The 26,874-nt window shown below is 51.2% G+C and overlaps 1 protein-coding gene across 14 annotated transcripts in view; it reads right to left on the bottom strand.

The window, feature by feature from the left end:
* Positions 1–687: 687 nt before the first annotated feature.
* LOC122371047 (endophilin-A-like) overlaps positions 688–26,874 on the bottom strand; it is a 41,985-nt gene continuing 15,798 nt past the window's right edge. For 7 of the 14 annotated variants that reach the window (XM_043347102.1, XM_043347107.1, XM_043347106.1 and 4 more), the window contains exons 2-11: positions 24,823–24,947; positions 23,026–23,128; positions 17,179–17,292; positions 16,539–16,672; positions 13,881–13,947; positions 10,223–10,323; positions 8,832–9,069; positions 7,999–8,100; positions 2,029–2,144; positions 688–1,696 (exon numbers count right to left, since the gene is read on the bottom strand). In XM_043347102.1, the coding sequence (XP_043203037.1) occupies positions 1,574–1,696; positions 2,029–2,144; positions 7,999–8,100; positions 8,832–9,069; positions 10,223–10,323; positions 13,881–13,947; positions 16,539–16,672; positions 17,179–17,292; positions 23,026–23,128; positions 24,823–24,936 (1,212 nt within the window). In that variant the 5' untranslated portion in view covers positions 24,937–24,947 and the 3' untranslated portion in view covers positions 688–1,573. Of the gene's footprint in view, positions 1,697–2,028; positions 2,145–7,998; positions 8,101–8,831; positions 9,070–10,222; positions 10,324–13,880; positions 13,948–16,538; positions 16,673–17,178; positions 17,293–23,025; positions 23,129–24,822; positions 24,948–26,190; positions 26,272–26,874 lie in introns of those variants that run through there. The other 7 variants (XM_043347111.1, XM_043347113.1, XM_043347112.1 and 4 more) reach the window with 3 other exon arrangements.

The following is a 26,874-nucleotide window of genomic DNA, read 5'->3' as shown; positions in this document are numbered from 1 at the left end:
GCTGGGGGGGGGGGGGGCTGGGCGGATACGGTCAAAGTACAGAGGCGAGTTTTTAACCGCTGTCGGTCGACAGATAGGGAGTGCACTAAGCACACAGTAACAGTGACCGGCCGGGGCGCGGGGTGGGAGGATAACCATTGGAGGTGGTCAGTTGCTGACTGGTGGGGATGTCTGCCCTTGACTGCCGAGTACGCTGGTCAGCCTCACCGCTGGGCGCTGACCGGTCAATGGGAGCCCGTCGGTCTCTGGAGGAAATCCATCTGGTCATTGGTCAATAAGCGTTCTACCGGGCACTGGAAGCGTCTCAAAGGACGTCCCCGCCGTACGCCGGCTGGGCGCAGTCATCCGGCCAGACAAACACGATCACGCCGCAGAGCCGTGCACACAGCACAACACAACCAAAGGTCGTGATCGAATACGACGGTCATGATATTTGTGAATCAATGTGGCTATAAATAGCCCTCAACTTGCATGAACTGTATTTTTCCAGCGTCTGGCACGCTGCTGCAAAGGTGTGTCGAAACCACACCCTCCTGGAGCGTGTCATGAGTTATTTCAAAATCAGTTTAGATATCCTCTAACAGATCATAGCCGAGAGAGGTGTCCCCATAGCATTACACAATCCAAATCCAAACAGACTTCCCGAAACATCAATGTCAACCTGACAGAGATTGGAAACAAAGGAGCCTCATCTGCGCGGGTTTATTGTCTCCGACACACGAGCACGAGCCAGGTCCCCCGACCTCACTACAGCAGCGATAGCCCTCTGATCGACCGTTGAAACGGTCACAGAGTCCTAGAGCCTCTCTCACAACACTCACTCACACACGCCGCGTACACAATACAGCAGTCTGGGCGCGACCCGCACCCCGCGTCAGACCGCACAAATGACGGATACACGTCGACGGACTGACAGACAGAGAGAGCGGGCAGAGAAGAGAGGAGAGAGGGAGGGAGGCGACCGAACGGGGAAGACGTGGGGATAGCGAGACGGCGGCGGGGACGACGGATGAGGGAGGGGCTCTCTGGCGATCACCAGCTGACCGAAACGCCGGCTGACGGGACTGAGATGCCGCTGTAACAATTGACGGCGCGCGGGCCGCCTCTCCGTCCGATATGTCGCTCAAAGTGCCGGCTGACAGAGTCCAGCGGCCGAGCCTTCCCGCGGAGCGTACCCCACCTAGACTGTCCCTCCGCGGAGTAGAAGCGCCCGCGCACACCGCAGAGACAAGAGCGACCGGCCAGAGACAGCCGCAACAGCGAGCGGAGCTTACCACTTAACACCGACTCGTAATATCTTAGGTTAAAGTCTGGGAAACGTAACAATGGGACGCGGCACCCCGGCGGCCGGCGTCGAATACAATCTCTATAGCACGACACAATCAGTACGGCGTGAGTCTCTGCTGGCGAGCGACTGTAGCGCAGCGTTCTGGCCTCTACACTGCTGGCGCACTGGCGCCGCCGGCCGCACTCACCGAGACCTCTCTACGCCCTGTGGCGGCGCCCGGGGCGGCGGCAGGGTCCTCCCTCCCGGAGAACGCACACGAGTCGGCGCGGGCTCGCGCGGCGCCGCCTAGCGCGGTAGCGGGACCAGCACCTGCACGTAGGTGGTGGGGAAGTAGCCCGTGCGGCCGTCCAGCGTGCCTTCCAGCCAGTTCTCGTCGATCTGCTGGGTCAGTGTGATGTTGTCGCCCTCCTGCAGCCGAACGGAGAAATACCAGCGTCAGAGGCAGGAAAATCCAGGGACAATGTGGCACGGGGCACGTGGCTCAGTAAATTGGAAGAGGAGGGGATTTCTCAGGACCTGCCATAATGCACAATAAGATCACTCACGATCATTAATACGAGTACGTACTTCCCGCTCTACAATACCGTGCAATCATTTACCAAATTTCTTTGTTACATACGAGCTGATGATTTACATACGAGCACATACGAGCACTTAGCTGATGATTTCTCGATCGACTATGCAAGATCCCAAGCGAATTCCGTCTAGTTTTCAGTCTAGTCTGAAGCACAGTCGCTCACCTTGAAACCGAGTTCTCCGGGATTCTCAGGCTCGAAGTCGAACAGAGCCTGCGCGCAGGGGTTCTGCGGGTTCGGCGTCCGCGCCGGCGACCGCATCGGAGAGGGCAGCGGCGAGCCTATGACGGAGAGACGGAACAGTCAGAAGGCGTCAGACAGGAGGGTGGTGTCCCACTCAGGAGGATGTCACATTGTCACAGCCAACAGGGGAAACGAGACACTTAGGGGGATGAGAGGCTACGACGGCCTTGTCACGGAGAGCACGGGACAGTTAGGACGGCGGAAATCCAAAAGCTTTTACAAAAACAAACGAGCTTCTCAGTTGCGAAGGCAATTAGAGTATGAGGACAATCAAATGTCTGAGAAGATGGACAGCTGCAAGAAAAAAAAAACGAGAGCTTTCCGTTAGGGAACACACAATGAGAATGAAGCCAGAGAATGACAGTGTCTATAGGCAAGTGGGAGAGGACATGACCCGCCCAGCAACCAATTCATTTCAAAGCCAGCTGAATCAAAGTCAACTGAAGTCTACAGATAACCCAGCTCTCGACTATAAGCAGGAAAACTTTCCGTGATTGCATTAGTCAAACAGGATTCCACCGGTTGCCAGTGCGGATAGGGCGGTGGGTAGAGGTATCACGACGCTCCTCAACCGGAGAGGATGTCAAACAGGGGCTGGCGTTCTGTCAACACTCGAGCTGCACAATCAGGGAGCAATGCGGCCACTCAGAGGGTGGACCGAGCAAAAACTCCGGTGGAGGGCTCGGCACTTCAGGCCGCGCGAGTTTATCGTCATGAGGGGACGCGACAGACTTTCCTAATGGGGCTGATAGATCGTCATTTATGCTGGTATTTGCCATGAATCATTTACAATTGGCTGATATCGTAAACCGAGTTAAACAGGATCCCACCGATCAAACGCCTTCATAGCGTTCTTAGTCCAATTATAGATGGCACAATCAATCCAAATTTTTTAGATGTACTTGAAAACAAGCTTTTCATTCATCTGTTCATTGTGTCAGGCGAAGTACGCCGTGCGATGAGCACCACTAGGATGCATGTCATTAACTTGCCCGGCCCGTGCAGTGCACCTTTCGGTCACTGTCTAATGGTGACGAATCGCTACTGAATGGCTCAGACACAATAGCCGCCACAGCCAGACACAATAGAGACAACATTTCACAGACCGTCCCCAGAGGTGTTTGTATCGGGTCTGGACCCTGTCGCACCGTCTGTGAAGGGACTGCGTGACTGAGAGTCACGTGGCGTGGTCGTGAAAAGTCCTTAAGGTCATGTCAGGGGGTGTAAACAGGATGATTGACGTTTCAAGGTAAGGGTGGGGCGGCACCCGGACCGCTGAAAGAGACGCGCAGTTATTCAAATAAGCAAAGTCGTCTGGACTCGAGAGCTAGTTCATACATCGAGGGCGAATGACGACAGTTATGCAATGAGGTGTTACAATTCGAAAACAAGGCATCGCAATGAGTACTTAGATCACTTGGGATATAAAATTGAGACATAGGGTTATGTCGATAATGCACTTCAGGTGAAATTAATTTCATTGTTTTCGATGATGAACACAGTTTTCAAAAGAACCATCACATATTGCGTTGCTTAGCTATCAGTCTTTATAAGCAGATATATTGATCGCTGGAATCTAACTTACTATTCAAACAGAATCCGTCTGTGAGTCTGTGAGTCTGTGTGTCCGCACATCGTGTAGTGGGTTCAATTAACCTCGCCTACAGGGCAGACGGTAAGTCGTAGGAAGTTGAAATTTGCACACCTTCTAGGTGACAGAACGGGTCAGCGCCATTTCTAGGTTCCGACTCGCTGGGGTGCACGGTTCGCGCGTGGGGCGCGCTGGAAGAACGCCAATGAAATTTTGATCGGTTCTTATCAGCGTTACCGCTGGCGTCTTGCTGGTTTCCCCAGATTCTCACGAAAATTTCCCTATTTTGAAAATCATTTTCCTAGATGCGGCTATTTTCCTGGAATCTGACGTACTTTCGTCATTTTAAAGGGACCCTCCCACCTTCAAAAAAGTTAATGAATTGGCATGAAAGTGATGTTCCTCGGTTCAGAAAGAGCAAAAACGAATATCTACCAAATTTCATCGAAAAATATTCACCGGTTTTCAAGATATTAGACTTTTACTTTGTTTACTTTTTGGGATCTCCGCTGTTCCTAGCAACTTTATTTGAAAGTGCGGCATTTGTTGCGCGCAAAGCAGCATATACCACCGCATGCTACAAAACGTTTTAGTCAAACATTTAACGGACGTTCGAAAGCCTGATGACGTCATCAGACTCCCGTAATGGTTAAGAGATAGGGACCACGCTGGTCCCACCCTGCAAGTAAAGGGAAGAAATTTCTTGAACACCATAAAGCTGCGGGGGTTGCGACCAGGATAAATGGTGGTTTCTGAGCCTGGCCGCAAACTTGGCTATCTCAACTCAAAACTAATGTTAAGGGGAGGGTCCCTTTAACCATTCGTGTTATAGTCGCTGCGTCGTAAACAGCAATTAACTACATTCTGTACCGTAACGTAAGAGATTGTAATGAAATTGCTGGCATACCTATAGCAAATTACTCTATGTGGTATAAAATACGTGCGTGGTATATCGCAAATTGTGGTGTGTTGCGGGACGCGGGAAACTATACCGTATTATTTCTATAGATGGCCTTGTACCGTATAGGTAGTGCTGGCGATAAGAGACGAGTCGATGCATTATTTCCCATGCCGTCAGTTTGACCGTAAAGAAGTGAAATGCGCTAGAAATTGTAAAAATATTTTTACAATTTTTGGTTACAATCGCGCCAAAACAAAAACTTTGATGTAAAAAATTAGCCGCACCCGATATGGTACAATACAAAGCATGGAAGCAGTTTGTTTGAAATAATAGCAAGAATCATATATGCATGTATAATTATGTAATTCTCCCTATGTATTTCAAACGAGAGTATCAAACCTGAATTTTGTGAAAAAATGTTCTCATATCTATTTCATATGACATGCGGAAGAATAATTCATGACAACAATGATTTCGATTGTTGAAAAAACAACAATTTTTCGGGTTTCTGGTATTTCCCTAGATTTCGTGGCAAATCCATATATCCCTAGATTTTCGCTGTTCCATAGAAAAGGGAAATTTCCCTAGCAGCGGTAACCCTGGTTCTTATATCATCATTGAGAGCCTGGGTCGACGAACTTACTGAGCTAAATGCATGCCGATCGGCGCCGGGTGCCTCGCATTGGCGGATCAGCAAGTTATTGATTTTAATAAATGGTGGCGAAAAATGTGTTGATTGTCGCAAAATGGGTACAGTTTGTGATAGGAATTTACAAATGCACCGCATTTGCCGCAAGGCGTCACACTGGTCACAAAGCGTCATTTTTGCCGCAAATTGCACAGTTTTGTCAAATATAGTTCGATAAGGGTACAATTTGGTGCCAGGATGCATGCTCAACCAACAGGTTCAGATGCGCCGCGTTTGCCGCAATGCGCCACGTTTGCCACAAAGCGCCATTTCTGACAAATTTGATTAAGGGTAATAGAATGCCACGAATAGGAGCAGGGCTAGGAGCAATTTTAAAGTCTGATTTTTTTTTAAATATTTATTGGATCTAATTATTATGTGACCTGACATGACCCCAGTCGCAGGTAGTGGTAGTGGCAGGTAGTGGTAGTGGTAGGGGTAGTGGTAGTGGTAGAGGTAGGAGTAGTGGTAGTGGTAGTGGTAGGGGTAGTAGTAGGGGTAGGGGTAGTAGTAGGGGAGTAGTAGGGGTAGTAGTAGGGGTAGTGGTAGGGGTAGTGGTAAGGGGTAGTGGTAGGGGTAGGAGTATGGGTAGTAGTAGTGGTAGGGGTAGTGGTAGTGGTAGGGGTAGGGGTAGTGGTATGGGTAGTGGTAGGGGTAGGGTAGTGGTAGGGGTAGTGGTAGGGGTAGTAGCAGGGGTAAGGGTAGTGGTAGGGGTAGGGGTAGTGGTGGGGGCAAAAGTAGAATTGTGGCCCGGGCTGATCCCATCGGACAAGAGGTAACCTTTGTGACCTGGCCTGACCCAAAGTGACTGGGGCTGACCCTCTTGACCCGTCTAGACCCCGTATCAGCCAAATTTCATCCAACAAAGCCCTCAGAACAGTTCTTTTTTAATTCTCTTCACATTTCCGTCCATATCTATGCTTCTAGACGACACATCGATTTGAAACGAACACCATTCGAAAGCAAATTGGCTGGTGCCGCAATTTTTTTCCTACCACGCAGCAGAGCAAGTGGCGCAGCCGCTTGTCATTCCACAACTTTTGTCAATATTACTATTTGAGGAGGGTGCGTCTGTCCGTTACCGAGGTCCCGACTTGGTCGTGCTTTGCGTGGACTACAGGTCAGACCGTTGCACCTAGCCCGGTGAAATTTGCACAACTTATAGATCAAGGATGCGCGACGTGCCTTTGAGGGGTCTCAGCTCGATCGGGTCGATAGGGAGCGCGTGGCGCGTGCTCAAAAAGTGCAAATTCGCGTCATAGACTTTACATGTAAAAATCGGCGTGCGAAATCGGGCGAAAACGGCTAATTTTGGCCGACACGGGTCTAGTTCCCGTGCAATATCTTGGTGACCAGGGGTCCGACCGGCACGGGGAAAACAGCATCGTGTACAGAATTGAACGGGCTATTGAATGGTGTGCAATGCAGAGGATAGCACGCGCCACGTGCACCGGAGAGGGCACTTTTATTTGAAAAATTGCGGTTTTTGAGGGATTTTGGAATTAATTTTATTTTTAGGTGACCGTTAAATGGAGCGAGTTGAATCAACGCCTATTTGCAAGAGAAAGGTACCGCCTCTCATATAAAAATTGTGAAAAGCTGATTGATCCAAACCAAGGTGGTGCAAATCACAGGAGAAAATGGTGTTTGTCAATTTTGTGCCGTTTTGTTCATCAAAATGGTTTTGCTCCATGATCTGATATATCTGGCGATTGAAAATGGCACCGTTGGAAAGAGCATTCAATTCTGTCCAAGGTTCAGTCTTCATTTTTGCATGATGAGCAGCAGTATTCTTAAAAATGTAAATGTTCCAAACCATTACATCGTCATTTTTAGCGAAATTCATCGATGGCTCTCAAAAGACTTCACGCCAGTTTTCGAATCATTCTAAAGTAGAACGCATGATAATACGACATGGGCACCTCGATGCGATGTATCTTTTTTATTACAAAAAGCTTGGCCGTCAAAAAGCAATCGAACGAAATGGATACCAGTCAAATCGACACAGACCAACCCAATACCCACGGGTCAAAAATAACCCTTCTTCGCGTTGCGGAGCACGCGGGTAACCCTAGTTGCTCCTATAACCAAAACAACTCTAAAAATGATAAAATGGTGGATAGTGGCTGTAAGATATTGCCAAACAATTATACGGTGAATTATCGCATCAATGTTAATAATACCGTACGCACTTACGTAAATGCAGACATCAATGCACAAGAGATACCCTTCGGCTTTGAACTCTAGGCAACTATTCGAATATATTGATAATCGACAATACGATTCGATATGCGAGTAACGTGCACCAAATGCATTCCCTTGCTGAAATATCGATGTGAGCGACACCTATCCGCTCCATGCAGGAAGCGTGCCGTAAGGGAATCAAAATAAGCATATGCTCAATTGGCAATAGAAATATTTACCATCTAATCATTTTCATCCATCGCTAAGTTCGATCATATAATTCAAAACTCGTAATCAAAACTATCATAAATGAACACACAAATACAATTAACAGATATAGCATAGGAAACACTTCACTTGGAGCCGCGTGTAAAACCTGAAATAATCCCATCAGCGAAACTAGCATCCTCTCCCATCATGCCACACCAAGTACCACACAAGCACCAAGCAACACAATCATAACACCAGAAAAGAGAAGAAATAAGCGAAAAGAAGCAGTCATTAAGCAATGCGGCGTCGTTTGGTTACCGGCTGGCGACTTGGGCGGCTGGCCGGCCGGGAACAGGGGCTCCCAGGTGTTGGCAGCGCCCGCGTCCGGAGTCGGCAGCGGGGAGCGCTGCGGTGTGCTCTCTGCGACACCGAGGGAGCGAGCGGATACGCTACAGAAACGTTCCTACAGAGGTGCATAGCCTCCGCGGGGTGCATAGACACAGAAGGGAGGGAGGGAATGAGGCCTAGCGCCGTCCCGAAGGCACATAGAGACACAGATGAGAGTGATCGACACGGAGCTGTCCCAGAGGCACACAGAGACATACGAGAAGAAGGTAGAGATAGAGGGACGGGGAACAGAGCCGTCCAAGCAGCACATATAGACACAGAAGAGGGGCGAAAAGACATCCCAGAGGCAGCAAACACGGAACGAAGAGACTGATGTCCGCTAAATAGCAGTCCCTGGAGGCACGCAGACACAGAAGGAAGAAAGAGACTGAACGATCTCAGAGGCACACAGAAGGGAGACCGAGACACACAGCCACCTCAGCTCCGACAATGTGCGAACCACCACCATCTTAGCCGTAGGAGGTGACAACACATGGAAAGGGAAGTAGAGAACAAGACAAAGATATACAGAATATGAACAGCAAGGAGCTGAAAACAGTTGAGTTCAGCTAGAAACACCAAAGCCACACACGTACTTAGTATATGTAAGCATGTGTTATCCAGCGACAGCTGAGATCTCAAGTCAGTTAGTAGAAGCAAACACCATTGTTAGAAGACCACCAACACACTAAACCCACTCACTCACGTCTTTACCACCACTCATGACACGCCCTCTGATTCTCCACAGTAGTTTCCGAACTCACCGCTAGGGGCGCTGCCGCTGCTGAGCGCGCCGTTGGTGCCGTCCGGCTGGTAGGTGGCGTTGCTCTGGATGCCCAGGTCGGCCAGCGTCTTGGGTCGGAACTCTGGTCTCGCGCGCGACGCCGCCTCGTTCTTCTTCTCCTGCAGGGTCTCCTGAAGGGCGGAGAGGATGTCTGCACACTGCCGGTGGTGCTCAAGAAGTGACTCGGTGAACGTCGCCAGCTGACTAATCTGCTCCACCTGGCGGGCAGAGGGTAACAGACACACGGTCAGAAAGTGATCTGATGGAAGCAGGGCATATTTTAACAAATTTTTACTGCGTCCCAAAGTTGAGCAGAGGGCACGTGCTACGACTAAGGGCACAGGACAAGGAACAGAGTAGGGCACTGAGGAGGGCAGAAAGTAGGACACGGCAGGTTACAGGGCATGGCACAGGACATTTTAGAGGGAAGGGTACAGGTCAGGGTACACAGCAGGGCACAGGTGAGGGAACCGGTCAGGGCACAGGGCAGGGACGCAGTGGGTCAAATCAGCAGGGGCTACGTCCCAAGGCGAGGGGGCTGCGTCCCATAGTGGGACGCAGTAAGTGCCTTAAAATATGCCCTGGATGGAAGTTTCCGCTACCCAGCATACATGGGGTGACTGTATATACCTGTGCAGCATTTAGCGCAACGACAGAGAGCTTGAGCGCATCACAAGGGCAAATATGAAGGGCGATAAACTTACGCCGTCTCGTATAGATATTTTCACACAACTGGACACTGGCCGGGTCACGGCGACAGCACTAAGGAGTAAGAACGTCGTCTTCCTCTCACACTGAGATAAGGATACGAATTTCCAACGGTAAGAACAGGGTGTAGCTAAGCTGGCAGCCACCCAAGTCAGCCAAAGAATGGGCCAGGACGACGCATTGTTTTACATCAAGTGAGACGGCGAAAGGGTATTGGAGACACTCCTGGCGTGAGGCCAGATGGGCAACTGTTCGCTTCAACTTCGAGGGCACGAGAAACGACGGCAATACATTAATTTAATAAAGTTCTCGCTAAAAGCTTTAGAACTTCTCTGCTATGACACTAACTTATTAGTGATATCGATTGAAGCATGATTTCGGAAATGGAGTTCAAATGTTCTATACAAAGTCTTTGACTGATCGAGCGTCAATATCAGGGTTTACAAATTGTCAATCCCCATGCACCCGATCAAACACACCATGTAATCCCTGCCAAAAAACGCACTCAAGTCATTGGCACAGCATCAAAGCTATCTGTCAAACACCTCATCACCTTTCACCACAAACTGCCAAAACAGAGCGCCAGTGTTAAACCCACCACCGTGATTACCGTGTACCTACCGAATGACGAAATCACCAACACCCAGTGACGTCACCACTTACGTCGTTCTCCAGCAGATTGTGCATGCTCATCTGGGCGAGGTGGAGCGATTCAGCAAACTTGTCCTCGGCGATCCTAATCTCCTCATCCGGAATGTTGGTCCCTGGGGGCGGGAGGGAAAGGGGTTATACTCAGGTCATTCACCGGGTCATTGAGAAAGGTTACGAGGTCATTGGCCCGCCGTTACGTTGCCAAGGAAAGTGAGCACGCCATTAAATGTTTTACGGGAACACAAGGTAAGCAAAGTCAAGGAGGAGATGGCGAGCCTTGGGAGGTGACTGAAACCAAGATTTAACTATAGGGATGAGAAAAAAAAGCAGAATGGCACACGCGTCATGCAGCAATGATAGATTGACGACTTTCTAAAATGTGCCGCCCTAAAAAGCAAATACAGCAAAATGCAACGCGATTGAGGCAAAAGTTTCTCCCTTCTACCAAGCAGTGTGTCTGTCGAGTCTAATAAAATTCGCTTTCCCCATCTTGACCCCGACGCTATTCCTCTGCCTCATTCCTCCTCTCCTCTGCCATCGCCTGTGCCGTCTCAGCTCGCCAGCCCGGCTGACCTTCCGGGCTGGCTTTGACGTTTTTGCGGGCCGTCTGGATGGCGGCCCGGCGGCGCCGCTCCTGATGACTGGCTATATCTCACCAGGCGACCGACGGCAGCGACGGCGGCCGGGAGGGAGGGTGGTGAGATGATGAAAAACCGCCGCCCGCCGCCGGCAGGTCATATCACCGAGCCAGACAGGCGCCCGTAAACGAAAGATGAACGGACAGAACGACCCGGCTATGTCTTCTGCAGCATGAAGGGTGATGATAGTGAGACTGGACACTGGAAAACATCTTCAAGTTGAACCATTAAAGCTTCAGCTTCTCAGCACTTGGAACACCAAAAAGTACGTGTTCCTAAGACTCTGCCGACCCAGCGACAGCCATCCCCATAGAAACGACCACCACGCGCCCGGAGAGCGACACCCCAGCTCTGTCAGTCATCAGCAGCCGCCGGAGATAACAGTCTTTAGCGTCAGCCGGCAGACCATCACCTCCGCGGCAGAATAACGCAGTCCGCAGCCGAATAACGCAGTCCGCGGCCGAATAACTCGGTCCACTGACGGCAGCTGCGGGCGGCAACAAATAGAGTCGGCCAGCCGCTGCAATATGGGCCGACAGAGTAGCCGCCGGGCCGGACGGGAGATTGGGCTCATCATGCGGCCACGGTCTGACGGCCGCCGGGGACCGGGCCGGGCTCTCAGAGCGGCTAACAGCTGTGTCACATCCCGTCTCGTGGGATTGCAGAGAGACAGAAGCGGGAGGTGTATAGGGGGCATGGCACGAGTCAGGACTGAGGCTGGGATGGAAGCCTCTTTGAGAATCCAGCAATCACGACATGTTGAGATACTAGGACTCCTTGGTCGAAATAAGTCTGCTTGTAAAATGCGACACCACACGTCCAAACAAAACAAGACTCTAGCCAGTCTGCCTGCCTCTAGAGGGCAAACTCGAGTATTGGTGACCACCTGGGCAGATCAGGAGACATCATGAGACCGGCACAGCGTTGGGACGAGTTGTCCGCCGTTCATTCTGACACCCCGGTGAAGCAGCACCGTTGAGTCAGAAAGGCAGCCATTCGCACAGTCCACAGCAAAATGGCGGACCACCCCAGAGCCCGTACCAGTCGGGCCGACATCTGGGTGACCGGGCACAGGAACCGTGACCGATACCGCGAACAGAACCATATGGACAGATACGGCTGGTTCAGGCCAGATAACGGGTGCTGAAAGCAGGAAGCGAGACATGCTAGGAAGATGTTCGAATACATTTATTGGATCATTAGGCTTGATATTCAAATTGGTCGTCTAACGACGAAAAATAACAAAAGAACAGCACAATGAACCATATGGTGTCGGGGTATTAGAAAGTCAATTAGACACGCAACTGAATTATGGAAGCAATCAGCCAGGCAGGCCCAATGTTGATTGCGCGATGCATCATCAAATTCTTGCTGATGAGTTTCTCCTACAAGTCATGACCAGTCAAAGCCAATTTAGTGACGGCTGTCTGTGCAGATGCCAAACTAAGTTTCAGACTGACAAAAATACAGCCCAATAACGGAACTGACCAGCAATACATCATTCTAGAACCCCGAGCGCAATCTTTCCACGTCATAAACCAAATAAAGACACTGCAGAAAGGAGTAATAACCCAATATGTCGACTCCACAGCTGCACCGGAAAAAAAAAAATTGTCGAGCCGCAAATGTGATCAAAGGTCCAGCGACAGCACCACACACGGACGGATATTAATACGGAAACGGATACAGACTCACATAAAAACGGAAAAGGAAATTGACTGACCAGTGACCACCTGTGCTGCGCCGAACGCTGCATATTTGTCTTAGCTAGTCGCGAAAAATACAAGATAGTTAATGGATCCTCCTGAGTGTAAGTGTAAGCTGGGAAACAAAACAATCTCAGACAAAATAAGCACTTCAGCAAACGCCTACTTTTTACGTGCAGTCAACATAGCCAAGGCAGAATCACGGAGCTCTACAGGGACCAGAGATGAATACAAACGACCACTGCGGGTACCAAACGACACCTATACGACTCTCTGGGGGAGGTGTGATTGTATCAGAGCGGAATGAGTGGCGCGCGACACTCCCAGAGTCGCCGGCAACGGAACGACACCCCAGGGACTGCTGTGATGACAGCAGGTGTGAGGAATGCAGCGCCAGTGGCGACGGCGGCGACGACACGGACAATATGGTGGAAATGGACGAGCAATGTGCATGTACCGCAGTCTGAGGTTTGTATATACAGGGATGAGCAGCGCGGTGTTACTCAACTACGGTATATATGGTATAGGCGGTACGGGGTACGTGCGTGCGGGCCCGTAACTGGGGAGCGGGCCGCATAACTGGGATCAGTACGTGTATAACTACACTAATAAGGTTGATGGGTGGGGCATTGCAATACTGCGGCAAACACATGCGGTACGGTCGGTACGGGATAAGAGAGGTACGGTACGGGCGGTACGGGGTACGGGCCGTACCTGGGGTGCGGGCCGGACTGCCCATCACTGGGGAAGGGCTGACAGAGCGGCCTCCTGACCGGACAGAGCGCGACAGGTCAGGTCAGCAGATAAACGACACCAAACACATAACCCGGGGAAGACAGCACATGGACGCTTAGTAGCTCATCACAGCTCAGCCAAAAAGCAGTAAACACTAGCATTCAATGGCGGGCAAATTATTCTTTTTGGCGCCTCAACTAAGCAAACAGTTTTGAGCTAACTCGCAGCACGTTAAGAAGCAAGCAAATTATTCCACAAGTTGGAGCACAACGAGTTATGAAAGGGAAATATCATTTTATAGCGACAGTGATTTTCCCTTTCATAACGAATAAGAACTACCTGGCTATGACAAGCAAGCCAGCCGGTAGGAGCACTCAGACACATCAAACACAGGAAAGCATGCTTCGATCATTCACATATCTGGGCAAAAATATCAACGGACATGCCGCTCTAATCCAGCCACATAATGCCCCGCAGTTATGCCGTGGGTTTATCCGAAACCCCACCCACACCGGTAAACCCCAGCCACCGAGCCGAGAGCACGCCACGTTCCACACACCATCTCTTCCCCCAGCGGCGCCGTGTCCTCACCTCTGTCCCGCTTCCTCTTCTTGCAGTCGTAGTCGAGCCGGCGGCCCTGCAGCTTCTTACGGTGGTGCTGTGGGGAACAGGAGAAGATTAGTGATGACGCAGACGTAAGATAAGTACACAGGACAGGAAATCGCTTAGAAGCATACGTAAAGCTGCGAACAATCTCCGATGCTCAACTCATCACCTTCAAGAAGCGAGATATAGAAGTGAACACTTTTATCACTGTCACAGACAAAAAGAAAAACCAACAGCAGTGCAAGCTCAATGAAGCTGAACTTTGACCAGAGCATGGCTAAATAAATATAAAAAGACAATTGCCCCATCCCTGTTCTTTGTGTGCCAATTAAAATGGAGAAGCGTATAAGTCTGACCCTACAGACTGAACAAACATTTCAATAACATTATTGAGTGACCTTTATTGAAGTCCCACAAAAGCGCATTGATGGGATCATACTTTCGCATTGTGAATTTCAAAGCTGAAATATTGCCGTCGGTGGCTCAACCCAAAGTTAAGGTAAAAGAAAACATTGAACGATAATTGATGTTCATGAATATTCTTCGCTGCTTTAATCCAAATACGACTGCCTCAGGAAACTTCTCGTTAGTTATCAAAAAGTCATGGATCATCCAATGCATAATTAAAATCATTACTGCAACTTTACCTCGCTTATGGTTCACAAGAGCTCTTTGAAGGCATAGCATTCCCCATGCATCTCTGGGTAGAACATAACAGTTAATTGTTTATTGTTTATTAGGCATTGTCAGCCACAGGCAAAACCCAATGACGGCTGAGGTCAAAGTAAAATATAAACACGCACACGCACACACGCACACACACAAGACACACAATATTTCATCACACCTGCCTACGCACATGCATATGCCTATACCCACCACAGACAAAAAGCCGCGGGACACTTTAAGACAGCAATAGCTCGTATAAAAGTGGCAAAAGGCCAAAACACTGAGATACAATAAAAAAGGAACAATAAAATGACACATGATCTGTAAAAAATGCAAAAGATAAAAGTAATGCAAACAATAGCAGCCTACGTGACTACGTCATACAAGTACCAAGGCCTCGTGCGTAGGCACGGATGCGCGCGGTGCAGTGGGGACTAGGCTGAAAGAAATCCTCGTCTGGATATTTGTTCAGGAACTCATTCACTAGTTTCGGGACTCGTACGCCGAGGCCGTTCTTCACCGTATCAACCCGTCCAAAAGGTACGTTGAACAAGCCCGTCTGCCTAGAGCGCCGGCCAGGAACACGCAGCGAAAACATAGTCACAAGTAGCCCACAGTCCAGTCGGCCGGCAAACACAGAGCGTATGAACTTCAGGTCGGTCTGAACAAGTCTAGCTTTGATGGACATACAGTGAAAATGTTGGAGGAGAGACTCATAGTCCATCGAGCACCGGCTATGTGTCTTGGCGCCTAACCACATCAGGTAACGGTGTTGCAGTCTCTCCAATCTCGCAAGGTGAGTAGGTGCTGCGCCACTCCAGACGACACTTGCGTATTCCACAACCGATCTGACATGGGCATTGTACGCCGCCATGACTGCCCGGTGATCGAAGTACGGCAGCCGGGTACGGTGTGAGACCTGCATGCTGCGCATAAGTAGACCTAGCATGCGGTTGGCCTTGCTCACACAGGCGTCAACATGCGCGCCAAATGTTAGCCTGGAGTCCAGGATCACACCCAGATCTCTGATCTCCGTACACCGCTCGAGTGTACGGAGCATGCCAATTAATGAGCATGAGAATTAATATGCATGCCATGTTCGATTTCTAAAGAAGCTCGGTAACACCGAGCCTCGACCATGCCCATCCAGCAGACTAAGAATCGTCCGTCCCTCCCGAAATCCATCCCTGCCAACCGGCCCATTCCATTGGCCAGTAAAGGAGCTATGAACTCTGGATGACACCAAAGGACCTGGATCTATCAGAAGCCGGCAGTCGCATCCCGATGGACCCTCAGAGGTTCTACCCAGCTGTCAGAACCTGTTAGTATCACTGATATTTCTCTGAAAGCCTCTAGCTGGGAGCACATCTTTTTCGTAGATTCCCATGCGACTCAAGATACGGTTACCAAAATGCTCTATAGAACCCCTCGAGGAGAGCCCATGATCACCATGGTAACGCTGAAAAACATAGTGTCTGGCAGGAGGTGGGGAGCCGATGACGTCAGTCTGCTTCTTGGGAAACCCACTAAGACTGTTAGGGGAAGCCATCAAAGAAGATGCGAGGCCGGGTGGGGTCAGAGCGCAATGGTATGACGGGCAGAGCCGGCAAACGGGGCGAGGGTAAGGTAGAGTAAGGCGTAATTGGGCACTGAACAGGACTCGGAGTTCACAGCTGAGTGCAGTGCAAATGAGATAGGAAAGCAAGGCATTTGTATATAGGCTGTCAATGTGTTGGAAATACGTTTATATGTAACCAGTGACATTGATAAGAAATGACAAATATGTGAGGATCACTAACAGATCACTAGCTAATGATCACTAGCCTGATTGCTAGCAAGGAGCAAACGTCAGCGGAACAGTCTGCAAATATAAGCGTCTGTCAAGACACGACATATAAAGAGGTCTTGAAAAATGGAAGCGCATTTAGCTGACACCCCGCCTTTCTAAAGTGCCGACTGCCAGCTTCCACTCACCATGACTTCCTTGAGATCCTTGCTCTGCAGGTGGTGCAGCGGCTCGAGGAAGTTCTGCTTCATGTTGTCATCCAGCGCGTATTTGATGTCGGCGATCTGCTTCATCGCCTCACCAGTCTCGATCATTGCCTGGGCTGTAACGGGCAGGACCAGGACGGTAAGAGAAATGCGGCTGGGAGGGCGGCGACACCGGCTATAATGGGAGACATCCGTCCGTCCGCCCTATCGGTGAATGGGCCATCTGCCGGTGGATGTAGCTATTTCCGCGGCCGACGCCATCCCATCGATACTGGTGACTAAATGATGACATCGCGCGCGCCGTAACAGGATCAGCCAGCCAGCCGTTTGCTGAAGCCGGATCGATGTTGTACCAGAGCGGGCAGTGAAACGGTACCAACCCAGCCCTTTGAACACGCTAACTCGAGGAAGAAGTCATGGACATTGAGCAAGCAACATCAACAGCACCAACAGGCAGACGCCTACCGTTAAAGCAGCACTTCAATAAGATTACTGCCATCCCACTCACATCAAAACTAACGACCGCGCTGGCGGCGGAAGCGGGGGTGGGGGCGGTGTGGGCGGTGGCAGCGGTGGGGCCGGGGCGGCGGGCGAGAGGGGATGGAGGATCACTCCGGCTCACCGAAAGGCTCCTCGTCGCCCAGTTTCCTGCCGAAGTTGACCATGCAGTCGCCGAGCACGCCCTCCGGCTGCGGATAGGTGGCCGCCTTCGCCTGTCCGGAGAGCTTGGAAATACCTGCCGAAGGTCGAGGGTCAGGTCACAGACTGGTGGGTGTTGCTGATTGGGTAGAACCACGGTCCAGAACAGCGGGGAAAGTTGGCGGAACAAAGGAATGGAATACTAGAGATACGAAAAGATACAAAGGGTGTAGAGTTGCTATCAACAGTGTAAGATGATAGTAAGAGAACAGGTTGCATTCTGGCAGAGCATTCGACACACGGTTAATTAAGATATTTCAAATGTAGTTATTAAAAATTCATCCTAAACCCGTTCTAATGGAGCTCGGTGAGAGAAAATGAATAATGATGTCTACAATGAGAAATATCGGGAATATTTACAGAGTAATACAGGGAACAATGTCGACGGACTATGCCGGGACAGGGACGTCCGTTACCGACAAAACCTGTAGAAAACGAATATTGTGAAAAAAGATAAAAGCCAATAACTCTGAAATAGTTCACAGCAAACGGTAAAATAAATGCGGTAAAAAGCACTGTGCTAAACATTTCAATGTAAATGGCAGGGTCATTCGAGACTGTCCCGTTTGTCGTGCAGAGGTTCGCTGAAAATAAAACAATGCTCAGAAGCGCAACATATGGCTGTCGGGAGTCTATACAAAAACAGGCATCCACACAATCCGATCGTGTGCCAGTGCTTATATTGAACTAAAGGTGCATGACTACTCACGCTTGAAACTGAAACGAGAGGTGCCTGAAAGTCAGACATAGCCCGATGACTACTGAACTCAAATTGGACTGCACAGAATTGCTACAAATGTCGCGAAACTAAACAAACCGGACAGCTCCTTAGGTGTGTAAAACGATTCTGGGTATTTTCACGGGTAGAATATCAAACAAAACGACATTTGAGACATCACTGGTTTAACGTGAGGCGTAAATGTCAAATTACGAAGGGAAACATTTAAGCATTCATATCGAGACCTTAGTCTTGTTAAAACACTTTTAGATAGGGAGACAATCATTTAGAGACATAATATTTCTATTCCATTTTATCACACGGATCACATTTTCTCTTGCACAAAGACGGAGCCTACGCCCACAGCCCCAGCTACTTTGCACCAATTAGGCACATCAAACGCGGAAGTCAGGCTTCCTTTACCAAGAGCCGCGGTACTGCGAGACGCGAGCGTGGCATCGATTTGTCGTGTCCCCTCCCGGATGTTGTCTGCAACCCGCGGGGGGGAGAGGGGGTCGTCGACGCCGACCATGCGGGTTTCGTCAACACCCGGCCGACGGGAAGACGTCCCTTCTCTCCACCGCGTCTGGAGTAAACTCCCGGGCCCACTCGAGACGAGGCGGCCGTGCGTGAATCGTTTGACGGCAAACAGGACTAATACCGCTGGGAGCCGGCAGCTGGTCGCGTCTCTCGACATACACGGGGCAGTGTCTGACGGCTGTTAGTGCGTCCGGGAGACGCCTGTTTGCTGCGGGTCTGAGCCGGCGCGGCGCCAGCTGTGCGGTGTGTCTGAGCTGGCCCAGTGTCGGCAAAGTCTGGGTCACTGTCTGCCACCTGGACCGCACACCGGCGGTTGTCTGTTGTCTGGACCGCCCCACGCCGGCGACTGTCCTGTGTCTGGCCCAGGTCAGGCCGCCGGAGTTGATTTTCGGGCGGACCAGATGGTGCTGTCATTTCTCCGTACCAGTCAGGCATGAGACCGACCTAATAAGTGTTCCATGGCCAGCTCGGATCGGGCCAGGCTCCACGAAAAGGCTACAGCTCATATGGAGCCAGCCGGAGCATGGGAGCAGACGACGGGCCCAGCTGTAACGTTGGATTCCAGCCGCACGGTCTGCGCTGCTGCCGTTGCTAGTGCTTCTATATAGGAGTTGGGACATGCACAACTGTCCTGTCGGCTGCCCAGCGAGGGATATTGACATGGACTGTTGAACCACGATACCTCGCTGCCGAACCGGGATCCCGGCCCGTGACCAGTCCTTAGCGATCAGGGCACGGCCGCGGCATCCGGGTCAGGCCCGGTGGTCGGCTGGAGGGCCGCTTGGCAGCCGGCCGGGTTCTATTTGTCGCCACAGGTGTTGGCCAACAGGAGATCCGAGACCGGACAGGACCAACACCGGGGCTCGGTCCGGAATACGAACGGCCGACAGCAAAACCAGGTCCGGGATCTGCGCCGGAACAACAGCCGGTTCGGAAAACAAGCCGAAATTGAGGAGGCGTGGTCTGAGTGCGATCGAGACAAGCATTAAGGAGAGAGGTTCAGGATCAGCTACGTGTCGGCATTGTGATCTGTTACCGAGAGTATTCGGTCAAATACCTACATAATTCAAGACTAAACATGACAAATAGGTACTCGAAACTATGCATCTTGCCTCTTCGTCACAATCCGATGTTTTACTCGTATATCTACGCGAAATACTCATCTCAAATGAATTCCTCTCGATTCCTCTCGTAATATCTCTCCACTTTACCGGCGTATAGATTGGTTCCGGCCGACATACAGCAAACACGCCATTGCAGAGCGCACATCAATCAACATATATGCATCCAATCTCTCCTGGGAATCTCATCTTCATCATTCTCCCCGCATCGCCCATCTATCTATCGCGCCGAAAGGCATACTAAACAGCACACATTCCTATGCATTCGTCCGCAATCAGCCGGTATATTACTCCTTTGTAGTCGATACTAGTGATATTCGATGAATGGAATAATCTATATGATAACATTTTTATCTAAAAAGGTAATTCCCTCTTTCGATCAATGATACCTCTTCCGATCAATAGCACCTAAAGGTCACCACTGTCTGCAGCATGGGCGATGTATTTACACCGATGACAAAGGCTTAGGTTCGCCCACGCCTGGTCACGCCATGAAAGCACGCCGGTCCCACGTCCCTGTCCCGACCGACCTTCGGTTAGTTCTGAAGGGCGGGGACTTGTGGGAGGTTCACAATAGGCTGAGAGGAGGCCGGTGGAGCAGAGGGGTGGGTGGGTTCTAGCGGTAAAACGGGCAGGCCGCTGTCCCGCCCGCCCTGACTGTAAAGCCGGCCGCAAACTGTTCAGCTGTCTGTTAGCTGTCTGTCGCCGAAATCAGAACTGGCAGCGGGTAACAGCGATAGACAGCGACAGAAAATAGCAGACGTCTGTCACTGGCTTACGGTAGCTAAGAGAAGACGGGTATTTCTCAGTTCTCACTTTGAGTCCCAACTCACAGGTAGGTCATGCTACGACACTATAGCTTGACCACGTTTCGCTTATGGGAACGCCTCTGAAGGTCCCAACCAGTAAGTGATAAAATGCAAGGCATCGTTATTTTCAACGTACACAAAGCCTTCCTTCTCTCGTCCCTCCGGCGCTTACAACAGCCAGGCAGCGACATCGCTCACCACCCGCCTGTCACGGTGCTGCCACAGTAGCTGGACTTGTGTCGGTCGCACGCCTCACAAACATCGGACCTGTCACAGTCTGTCATCCGCATCAACCGGACCTGTCACAGTCTGTCAGACACGTCAACCGGACCTGACACCTCACCACCCGCTAAAGACTCGCTGATATACAGCCCGACGAGTGCCGAGCCTTCCAAGGTGCCGTCGCAGACCTACGAGCTTTTCCGGACCATTGAATCGCGGTCGTGCAGGAGTTATCTCCGTCGTCGAGCTGAAACGACGCCGGGCGGCCTCCGGAGTCGTTTTGGTCAAACGACGACCGGCTCCGCTTGGGGCTTTATGGTTGGCCGACGGTTTCGATAAGCTACTTTTGTGTTCATCATTCTGGGCTCAAGTACCGTTCCCTTCATAGACGGGAACGGAGACCAATATTTCACAACAGAAATACGTGAACGTCAGACGTAAAGGGACCCGGTCAATGCACAGATAGCTGCGACCAGTGGCATTTCGTCCGTCCATCGGTGTCCTGACCCCCTCCCCGCCTTTCACGACATACCCAGCAGTCACCGTTTTCCCTTCACCCACGGTAGCGTTCAGCGCATTCCGTGAACCGTGAGCCTGGGAGAGACCGGTCACGGTCGGCCGGTCCCTGTCCCCCAGCTGACCGATCCGGTGACGTCATCATGCCGCCAGTGACGTCACGGCTGACTCAGCGTCTGAGCCGAACCGTGACGCATCGACAGGTGTCGAATAAGGGAAAGGTGCGCAATGGAGCCGGTGTTTGAGCTGCCGCTGGACGAGACAATTATAGCTGCTAATGTCGGGGCCAGAGAAAAACACGAGCAGGATAATGACAATCAAGGGCTACTTGTTTAACTAATCTCAAGTAAGCGGGTCACTCTGCATTTCGTATGCGGTTTGTGCCGTGCAGTGCATTGTGCAAATGCATTGCGACTGTCACGTTGGAAAACAATATATAGCAGTGAATGGGGCTTAAATTTCCAAGGCCGACCACGCTGCGAACTCCGTGGCCGTGGCATGGCGAGAGAAATGTCCGCCACATATCTGGTCATACTGCCGAAAATGGAGCTCGTAAACATCACGAGTGTTCGGGAAAGGCCGGCCGACCGCCAGACGGCCAAATAGGGACAGGTGACAGACGAGCTACACTGGAACGAGGCGGTGATATTACTGAACTCTGTTGAGCAGTAGGTACGAAATTCGCAGCATTGCTTTGGGTCAGCGAGTGAAGCCAATTCCCACAGAATAAAAGATGTTTGAAAAATAGTTGGGAGGCCAGCAACAGCTTCGGTATTTAATTTTCATCAAGCTTTTAAGCAGAAAAGGGTAGAAAGACACATACGCCCAAGTTCATCAAGATAAACGTCTCGTCACAAAAAAAAAAACTGAAAATAATCTATTGCATCAACAATAACTACAAACAGTATCAAAATACTCGATTACGAAAAGAGTCTCAATTTCGCCGAAAACGTACGCAATCACGGGCCCACTGCGGTCTGTCCTTACAATACAACGCTCTCGGCCAGCGGAGCATCGCTAAGAGCGGTTGGCGTCTGTGGCTACCGCTTCAATTAGTCCTGGATCGTCTGCTCAGCACTGGGGTCATCTGCGCCCGACGCGAATAGAAATTTCACGCGCCAGCGAGTGGTTGTCCAGCCTGGCAGCAGAGCCGCCGACGGCCAAACCAAATACCCGGTGACCTGGCCGGTCGGTCAGCGCTCCAATGCAACGGGGGGAGCGGGGGCAGCGGGTTCAGCCGAGAGCATGGTCCATGGAGCTAATCAGATACAGGGAGCCATGGGATTGAGCGATCAGCGAGGGAAGCCAGGTTGATGGTGGGAGGGATGATTTAATAGAGGGATGTATGTCAGCTGTTGTGAATGCTTTACTTGGTGTAGTTCCTCCTAGATATAGCAGATCTCAGGCAGAAGCCAGGGAAGCCTGGTTGAGAGGAGGATGGATGGGTTTTTAGAGAGATGTGTTCTGGTTGTGGGGATTTTACTAGGTGTAGTTCCTCTATCATAACAGATCTCGTTGATGCTGAACAGCTGCTATGCGGCCGTGAAAACAGATTGACGTAATATCTAGCAGCCAAAACTGGGTACCTACATGGAGGTCAGGCACCCATCAACACATACAGGTATTGGTGCACCGGCAAGGAAGTAATTCTCTGGCATCATCATTTCATCAGCATCCGTAGCTGCGCTCGCAGTCGGTCGCCAAGTTCTGTGACCATCGAGGTCCACCTCACCAAAGATCCCCCTCCCCTCCCCCCTCTCTCTCTCTCCCTCTCTCTCTCTCTCTCTCTCTCTCTCTCTCTCTCTCTCTCTCTCTCTCTCTCTCTCTCTCTCCCTTTCTCTCACCTTTGACGGCGGACATTTTGGCGCGCGAGGCGGGGTTGGGGTGCAGGAACTCCCGCGTCTTCACCTGCAGCTCCTCAATCAGCTCATTTGTGACGTCCGTTTTCTGGGAACGCAGAGACCGCGGTGTCACCAGGGGACGCGGTACAGAGGACGGGCGGGCTGGACAGTGTGGAGGATGGGATGACGAGATATTGCTCTATTATACAGGGGTGTGTGAAGGAAGCGGCGTCTCCAATCTCCCAGTGGCCAGTCTGGGCGGTGGGGTCACGCTCACGAGATTGTAATGTTACACAGAGGCGGAGTGTAAAGGAAGAGGTGGGCGGTCAGTCATGGGGCGGAGGCAAGGTCGTTGAAGAATGGAAGGCGTTGATCATATGAGCAGGCGTTGACAAGGAGGGATGACAGGAAAATGAACAGAGGTTCTGCAGAGGAGCTGAGACTCGTGTGATCAACAGGGTGGAACACAACAACTAGGGCGGAACCACCGGCACGAGAAAGGCAGATGGCCTCAACACCCACAAAACCTGTCCATTTGTGTGCATATTTCTGCGGCGAGAGAGGCCATATGGCGTGCCGAGTGTCCGTGAGGCGATTCAATATCCATCCAGCACGCGGGTCACGCAATTAGCAGAGGTCGAGGACCGGCGACGGGCTCAGCTCTCTCAAAGGCACACCGGGCTAGCCGAGCGCCGGATGGTGCCAGTAATCAGCTTTAGCAGTATGCCGAGTTGATCTTAGGTGATCCCGGAATGACATTTACTCTTGATAGCAGATTAACTTGTTAAATTACTTCCCAGTCACCTAAGCATGAAAACCGTTCATTTTGTTAAGTGCATTACGTAAGATGCAACATAGTCTACCTCATTTTTGAATTGAGAAGCTGTTTAGAACTAAGCGTGTAGCTAGAAAAACAAAACACGAACACAAACAGTCAACTCACAAATTACCAAATTAAAACCCACAAATATTCATGGAAAACAGCCTTCCGTTGTGAGCTGACGCAACTCGCCGGCACCCTCCGTTCGTGACCGAGTCGGTGGCAGCACCGGCACCAAATTTGAGCCCGTGCATTCCTGAACACACGCGGCGTGCGACGCGTGCCAACGGAGGCTGTCAGTCGGACCCCAGCCGGCCGGCAGTGCCCGAGGCACGCCGGCTACACGGAGCTCAGCTCACAGGGTGAGTGCACCTCCGGTGGCGAGCTGGTGTAGGCTCCGGTTCACGGATCATACTATCCTGCCACCGAACACTACAGAACCAAGAGCTCAGCAAAGTTTATAAAGTAACAAACAGGTAACTTCGTTTCCGCGAAAATGATACTAAGGAGCTCGACAATTATGCAGAAACCGTTCAAGCTGCATACAGCGGCGCCTACAGAATGCATTCAAATTGATATAGCCGCCTCATAATATCGCAAAGATCAAGATTCCCAAGGTATCGTGGGGATTACAAACCTGAACTCAAGGAGAACTTCCGTGTTATATGTATACCTATGCAATATGCATCGTAGCTAATCAAGCTAATTCAAAAGAACCCATTGACATTCAGACGGTGTATTCCCAGCGAACACTTAATTAATTTTTGCGAGTATCCAATCTCAATTCGAATGTCTGAGAAGAACGCCATTTGCCCAAAGAGTCGAGCTAAGCCTCATAATCCAATCGCGTGCCTGGACATCACTGATGATATATCATCTCCACAAGGCGTGAATATGTTGTAGTAATCTTGGGCGTGAACGATGCACTAAGGCCAGGGACATTTCTCGCTGACACTCGCTCAGCCCCTTAACATACTCACCCGCTCCATTTCTGTGAACTCGTCGTCGAGTTTGGTGCCCTCGGCACCGCCCATCTTCTCCGACACATATTGGTTGGCCTTGTTGATCTGCTTTCTCAGGCCGGCGAACGCCATCTTGCCAGACTCTGGAAAGGAGAAACGAAACGGGTCAGTTTGGAACAGATACAAATAAAGAAGTTAATTCAGGCACGGCCAGCTCAGTAAGAGAGCTAACCTGGTAACAGGGCCCTGAACAAAGTAGCCCCGAGCCGAATATAAGGAGAGCAAACTAATTCAGATCTGGTAGGACTATTGAATATGGATATTGCTGAAAGTTTATACTTTTCATTAATAATCTGGGAGAAGTCCAAGGCTTTGTAGCTCTTGCAGATATTGTTCGGACGATAAGACACGCAGTGGTGGAATTAATTAGTAAAATAATCATGGATGGAGTCAACCAGCCGTGCCTAAAAGTTAGTGGCAGCGGCTAGCGCTACCAGGGAAACCCGATGCAGAAACCAAAGCCGCGCTACATAGCAGCAGACACGGCAGCAGCAGCCGGCAGACAGAGCAGCTGTCAGCTGTTAGCCTGTCTGCGGCGCCCGGTTTCACCAGCTCGGGGCCAACCAACACCGAGCGGCAATGCCAAGGTTTCCGCCACCCCGCTCCGCCACCGGTGGGCGGGGCGGGGCAGAGGGCGGATCGCAGGCCGGTCACGGCCACCGCGTCGCCGCCGAGCCCCGCTGATTGTCGAAGATTGGTGACGTGCCGGCCATGCTAACCAGTGTCCGGCGGCATCTCGGCTCGTCGGCATACGGCGACCGTCGCGTCGGTAGCCTCGGTGACCGACTCTCGGTATCAGTCCAGCGCAAGGACGGTGATACGGCACAGTATGATCTCGCGGCGGATGGGTGGACAGCAGCAGGCCGCATTAGACGGGCTGAACTAACAGCTCGCTGGAAGGCAGACGGAAGGTAGCAGATGCCAGCACGGCAATCCTTAGCGGCCTTTCAATATGACCTCAGCAGTCGGCGCACCCAATACTCCGGTCAGTAGCCGCGCCGAGGTCAGCAGCCGCAGTCCGCAGGAAGATGGATAGATGGATAACAGATGGACGCGGCAGCAGCAGTCATCTGGGACAGGACATTCACAAGAATGGGAGCACAGACAGACTCGACGAAAGAAGCCGGGCAAGCATCTGACATCGCTACGCCTCGCTGCAAAACAAGGAGAGGCAGCACCCGCACCAGCCGCGCTGCTGTCACCTCCACTGTCACCGTACCACGCCCTGTCACGGCCACATCACGGATACTTCACGATTATATCACGGTAACACCTCAGCTGCAACTGTGACCTACAATGGAGTAATTGACAGCTCCGATCACTTACCATCAGACTCCTTACTTGCCATACCGCGGCACGAATCCCACTGCGTGAACAAGCTGCAGGCGTCGGCACGATTGGGAAATTCAGACTGAGCACCGCTCGCCCAAGGGACTTTGGCCAGATTGTCTATCTGTGAGGGCCTCTAGAGCCGGAAACACACCACCGCCATATCAGGCACTTGAGTTCAAAGCTCGGGTGAGGCAAGCCACCTGGCGCTGTCGAGTCGGGTTTTAAAGTCGCTCTCAGGAAACGGGGTTGCACCCATCCAGTGAGTCGGCTTTGAATGAAGGCGGATGCTTTGAGACAAACTTGGTTGGAGTGTTAAATGATGAAACCGCTACGAGCCTGAAACTGAAGGATCTCGAGATCTGAGATGGCACTTCAAAGTGTGAGAGCTGAAATTTGGCGGCCAGATGTGAGATTTAGACAGACATAGGCTGTAGTGCACCTTAGCCCTGGACGACCTTGGGGCCGCCTCCATCACTGAGCATGACTCAGAGGCAAACAGCGCCGGTGGCGCCGCGAGCAGGCGGTGATACACCGCCGACACCAGACGGAGAGGCGCAGCCAGCCACCAGACACATCACTGACGCACCGCAATGACGCAGCCGTCACTGAGACCACACTCGGCTCATGTCAGCTCGCAATATTTTGCATAATGCTGAGTCGATAAGGAAACCTATACCA

This window comes from Amphibalanus amphitrite, unplaced genomic scaffold, assembly GCF_019059575.1.
Source record: "Amphibalanus amphitrite isolate SeventyFive unplaced genomic scaffold, NRLGWU_Aamphi_draft 001198F_arrow, whole genome shotgun sequence".
Taxonomy (NCBI): Eukaryota; Metazoa; Arthropoda; class Thecostraca; order Balanomorpha; family Balanidae; genus Amphibalanus; species Amphibalanus amphitrite.
Note: the sequence above shows the minus strand (reverse complement) of the source record. Positions and strands in the feature narration are given on the sequence as shown.